Source organism: Solanum tuberosum, unplaced genomic scaffold, assembly GCF_000226075.1.
Source record: "Solanum tuberosum cultivar DM 1-3 516 R44 unplaced genomic scaffold, SolTub_3.0 scf00273, whole genome shotgun sequence".
In the NCBI taxonomy this organism is placed as follows: Eukaryota; Viridiplantae; Streptophyta; class Magnoliopsida; order Solanales; family Solanaceae; genus Solanum; species Solanum tuberosum.
This window is the reverse complement of record NW_006239195.1, coordinates 555,304-560,413: the sequence shown is the minus strand read 5'-3', so window position 1 is coordinate 560,413 and position 5,110 is coordinate 555,304. Positions and strand designations below refer to the sequence as shown.

The following is a 5,110-nucleotide window of genomic DNA, read 5'->3' as shown; positions in this document are numbered from 1 at the left end:
ACTTATACACACCTTTTGCTAGAGTTAAGACCCTGAAATATAAAAATAATTAATCAAAATGTCAAATATAATATATTTTTTTCCATAGTCAACTAATTCTTTAAAATAAAAATAAAATACAAAAAAAAAAATAAGTCAAATAATTAGCAAAAAAATAAATAATACTCCATATAAATAGGTGTGTATGTACAAAGAAGGAAAATGAACAAAAAAATACTCAAAACCAAAAAACGCCATTTTTACTCTTTAGAGAGAGCGAAGTAGAAGGATTTTTCAAGGTCGTTAATGGTGGAATTGAGCTGTTTCACTGAAGAAATTTTCTCATTTTCTGAAAAGGGGTTCTCAAATTGTTTGCTTTGAAGCTGAATCCTTCTTTAATTTCTTCATTTTTATCCTTTTTTTCGTCTCTGGAGCTGAAGGAAATTCTAACAGTTACTGGTGGAATAGAGCTGTTTCAGTGAAGAAATTGTTTGTTTGAAACTGAGCCCACCTCCATTTTCTTCCTTTTGATCTTGTTTTTTGACTCTGGTGTTGAAGGGAATTCAATTCCAGTGAAGAAATTTCTCATTTCTGGAAAAGGGGGATTTGAAGTTTTTGTTTGAAGTTGAAATTTTCTTCAATTTATCCTCTTTTTGGGTCTTTGGTGAAAAATGAAATTCAACACAGATGATATGGAGTGGCCTACTTTTTTAGATGAATATGAAAAGCTTGTTTTTCGAATGACTATTCCCAGGTTAGCCCCTTCACTGTTCCTCCAAATTCTTCGGGGACGTTTGATCATGAAAATTGTGAATATTTGAAAAAAGAAGTAGTTTTTGGTTTCAAAGTGAAAAACGATTTTTGAAATTTGGAGTTGTGTTTGACCATGAGTTGCTTTTGAACTTCTGTGAGTCATTTGGAGTAAAAAAGAAACAAAAACAATCTTGTTGGTGTTTTTCAAATTCTTGAAGTTGATCTCTGGATTTTTATGGTCAAACGTGTTTTTCGGAGTTCAACTCGTAAAAGAAGTGAAAAAATTTCATGGCAAAACGCATCCTTTATGTTTCATAACTTGAATTTGATAATTTTCCATTTTTTGTTTGAAGTACTGTTTTTTTCTGATTAGTCTTTGTGAATTCTACTGCAGGGTCATGATCGATAACACTAGTTGTTCAAACGCCACCCTTGTTAAGGTAATTTGCCTTTGCTGGAATCCTTGGATCTTTTTTTATTCAGTCAATAATTACCATCATTGTTCAACTAGTCGAGGACGAGTTTATCTGAGTAATGGTCATTCAATTAATAGTTACTATATGAGAAAGTTACTTCCTTTGTTGAAGAAAGGTGATTTTTTGAGATAGTAACTAACTATAAGTTGAGTGACCGACCATATGAGAAATCGTAGTCTATTTTACCACTAATTGTCAAGCTAACACACCCTTGTGTTCATTCGGATTAAGAATACAAGTTACATAGGTGGAGAATTTATGTAAAATGATAGTTAAATCCATCTTAAGTAGTACTAATCTTTCCGAATTTGATGTCGTGATCATGTACAGATTGATAGTGCGAGGAAACATGGGATTCTTCTTGAAGCAGTTCAAGTTCTCACGGATTTGAACCTTTCAATCAAGAAAGCTTATGTCTCATGTGATGGTCGGTGGTTTATGGATGGTGAGCTGAGCTCAATTCATTCAACGTTTTGGCTTAAGAGAATTTTCAGTGAAATTTTTATTGATTCTTTGCTGTTTGAATTCATTTTGATCTGCAGTTTTTCATGTTACTGACTTGGATGGAAACAAGTTAACGGACAAAAGATTCATCAGCTACATCGAACAGGTATATAGCTATCATTTTAACAGTTATTCCATTACATACTATGTTACATGGATCCTTTATTTGCCTTGATATCAAATTCTCGTGACATGGACGGGTATGGCTACTTAATGGAGATTTTTCAAAATATACTAAAATTACCATATTTGTTTAACATAGTATTGAAAGATACTTGATGAGTCTTTATACTAAATTTTAACTTTTTTGGTAATGTTAAACAGTCACTAGGGACAATTCATTATGCAAGTTCAAAGAGCTATAATGACTTGACTGCTCTGGAATTAACTGGGACGGATCGAATTGGCCTTTTATCGGAAATCTTTGCTGTACTGTCAGATTTACACTGCAATGTAGTTGAAGCTAAAATGTGGAGTCACAATGGTCGTATTGCCTCCCTGATACATATAAAGGAAAGCCAGTCAGGGTACCCAATTGAGGACTCACAGAAGATTGACAGAATTGAAGCCCGTTTAAAGAGTGTGCTCAAGGGGGATAATGATGTTCGGAGTGCTAAAACATCAGTGTCATTGGCTGTCACACATACAGAAAGAAGACTTCACCAAATGATGTTTGCCGACCGCGATTATGAGAGAAAGCCAGTGATTAGGACTAGCAACGATACCCCAATTGTATCGGTGTTGAACTGCTTGGAGAAGGGTTATTCCGTGGTAAATATTCAGTGCAAAGACCGAACTAAGCTTCTATTTGATGTTGTTTGCACGTTAACAGACATGCAGTATGTTGTGTTCCATGCCACAATTAATTCAGCTGGGGACAGGGCATACTTGGTATATATTCCTTTACCTACTTATCTCGTTTTTTTATTTCTCTAAGGCATAATACATAAGACATGCTCAAACCTGGCCTCAACTGATAAGTAAGCACTCTAACTTTGAGTATGCACATCTAGACACCTCAACTCGATGTGTCAGTCGAACACTCAAACTTACAAAATGATCATCTAGACTCCAAAATTTTTGTCCCATGTCTGCATCGGGTGTTCACGAGACACAGTGGGGACAAGTTGGGAGTGTTTAGTTGTCAGTTGAGACCTAGTTGAGGTGTCTAGATAGCATACTCAAAGTTGGAGTGCTTCCTCTTGAAACCAAGTTTGAGTGTCTGTTTATGCATTATTCCTTTCCTTAGTAATATTCAGTTAATATGCATTTGCTCATGTTTTTCTAAATCTTGTCTCCAGGAATTCTTCATTAGGCATACAGATGGAATCCCAATTAGTTCAGATGCTGAAAAGCAACGTGTGATTCTATGTCTACAATCTGCTATTGAAAGAAGAGCATCCGAGGTATTCGTCTGCTTCTCTCTTTTACTATGTGAAAAGAAACGTTTTAACTATATCTTTCGTAAAGAGTGTTTAGAATATGCTTCCAACATAGTACTCCAATTCTTGATCACAGGGAGTGAGGCTGGAACTATCCACAGGAGACAAACAAGGCTTATTGGCTGATGTAACTAGAACATTCCGGGAAAATGGCCTAAACGTGACGAGGGCTGAGATATCAACCACAGGGGATTCAGCTCTAAATATATTTTACATAACAGATGTGAGGGGGAATCCAGTAGATTCAAATATCATTGAGTCTGTTAGGGGGGAAATCGGATGGAGTAACTTGAAAGTGAAGGAATTGCCATTGATCAATCATCAAACGGTTGATAGAGATGGGTCCGTGTTGTTGTCACTTGGTAACATATTTAGAAGGAATCTTTACAGCTTGTGGTTGATCAAGTCGTTTTCTTGATGCAAGAAAAATGAATCTTCTCATACCAACTTACCAAAAAGAAGAATACGAGAAGTTCATATTCCTCCGAATTCAGACTCTGGAAGCCTCAAAGGACACCTAAGTTCAAGTGGCATGTACATAGCTTAAGGATTACTATAAAGTGATTCGTTGTTCAAGAAAAATGCATAGCTGTTGGAGAATCCGATACATACCCCAGTGGTGTTTCTGAAGAGTCCGAGCAACATAGGGTGGATGGTATTGGGGGCCACTTAGCCCACCATATTCAATAGTTAGGTACAGTGAAACATGTAGTAGGAGACAACGCCTCAATTTCAAGCAAGTTAAGGTCGGCTACATGAATTTCCATTGTCCATGACACTCAATTTAAGCATGCAAGGGATGGGTATACAACGAGGACGCTTTAATCTTCAAGCAACTCGAGATCAGCTACATGAATCTTTACTGTCTATGTCACTCCCTTTTAAGTAGACGGTGAAGGGCTATACAATAAAAATGCCTTATCTCAAGCAATTTGGGTTCGGCTTATATGAATCTTCACTGTCTATGTCGTTCCATTTATAAGCCGGCAGGGAAGCAGGCAAAAGAGTCCACAAAGTTGTTTGTTTCAGACACACTGTATATCTGTAAATATTCACTGTTTTTAAATGCTAAATCTAATGTTTGACTTCATTTTTTTATGCTTATAATTGCCTGTCTGGATGTTAATTGTTATCCATATGGTTTTTCATCTTCTTTTATGGAGTAGATAATATTATACTAAAAGATTTTTGCAAATTGACCAATAAAGATTTTTTTTTAAAGATAATTCTTTAATATTTTGCAAATAATTGGCTTAAATATTTTTTTTAAGTGTAGGTGGATGTTGCTTCTTACTAATTGCAAAGAATCTTTTAGATCCTTCATTTTGGCATCTTACAACTTCATACCTATAAGTAACCAATTTTTTTTAATAATTGACATTATTACAATAAGGGAAGAGTTTGAGTGTGACATATGGATTTAATCAAATTTAAATTTTGTATTTATTTTAAAATATTTATTTAATATGTATAAGTTATCAGTACTTAAAGAAATTTAAAACTCAAATTCATTGATTTCAAATTCTGATTCGATGGCTGACTATGTATATTATTATAATAATAATAATAATTTTCTTGGCTGATGTATGTATAGGTTGTAATGGATAGAAGGGTATCTTCTATAAATAATGTTCCAAAAGGGTGTTTTGTTTCTTCTTTAATTTGTTTTGTTTAATTGTTCCAAATTAGTGGCTTTCATATGATTTCTTACACGTCAAATGTTATTCTTTAAACACTAAAAAAGCATTCCATCCTTTTCTAGACAATAGTAAATCACCTTTTGAGTTTTGTTTAAGAAGATAATTATGATAAATCTTATCATTATAAAGGCATATTCAATAGTAAAAAGAAATTAATTGACATGTTTGTAATTGAACTTTTTCCAAACAAAGAAAATAATCTTGGCATTACAATTCACTCAAATGGGACCTAAATTAGTTTCACCTATAATGTTTC

At 34.2% G+C, this 5,110-nt stretch overlaps 1 protein-coding gene across 1 annotated transcript; it reads left to right on the top strand.

Moving 5' to 3' along the window:
- The first annotated feature begins 216 nt into the window (after positions 1-216).
- LOC102578578 (ACT domain-containing protein ACR8-like) lies at positions 217-4,261 on the top strand. The gene is made up of 7 exons (XM_006358304.2): positions 217-733; positions 1,127-1,172; positions 1,539-1,653; positions 1,751-1,818; positions 2,037-2,603; positions 3,014-3,118; positions 3,231-4,261. Exons 1-7 carry the CDS (start codon positions 651-653, stop codon positions 3,570-3,572), a joined length of 1,326 nt encoding a protein of 441 aa, XP_006358366.1. The 5' UTR covers positions 217-650; the 3' UTR covers positions 3,573-4,261.
- Positions 4,262-5,110: the final 849 nt, after the last annotated feature.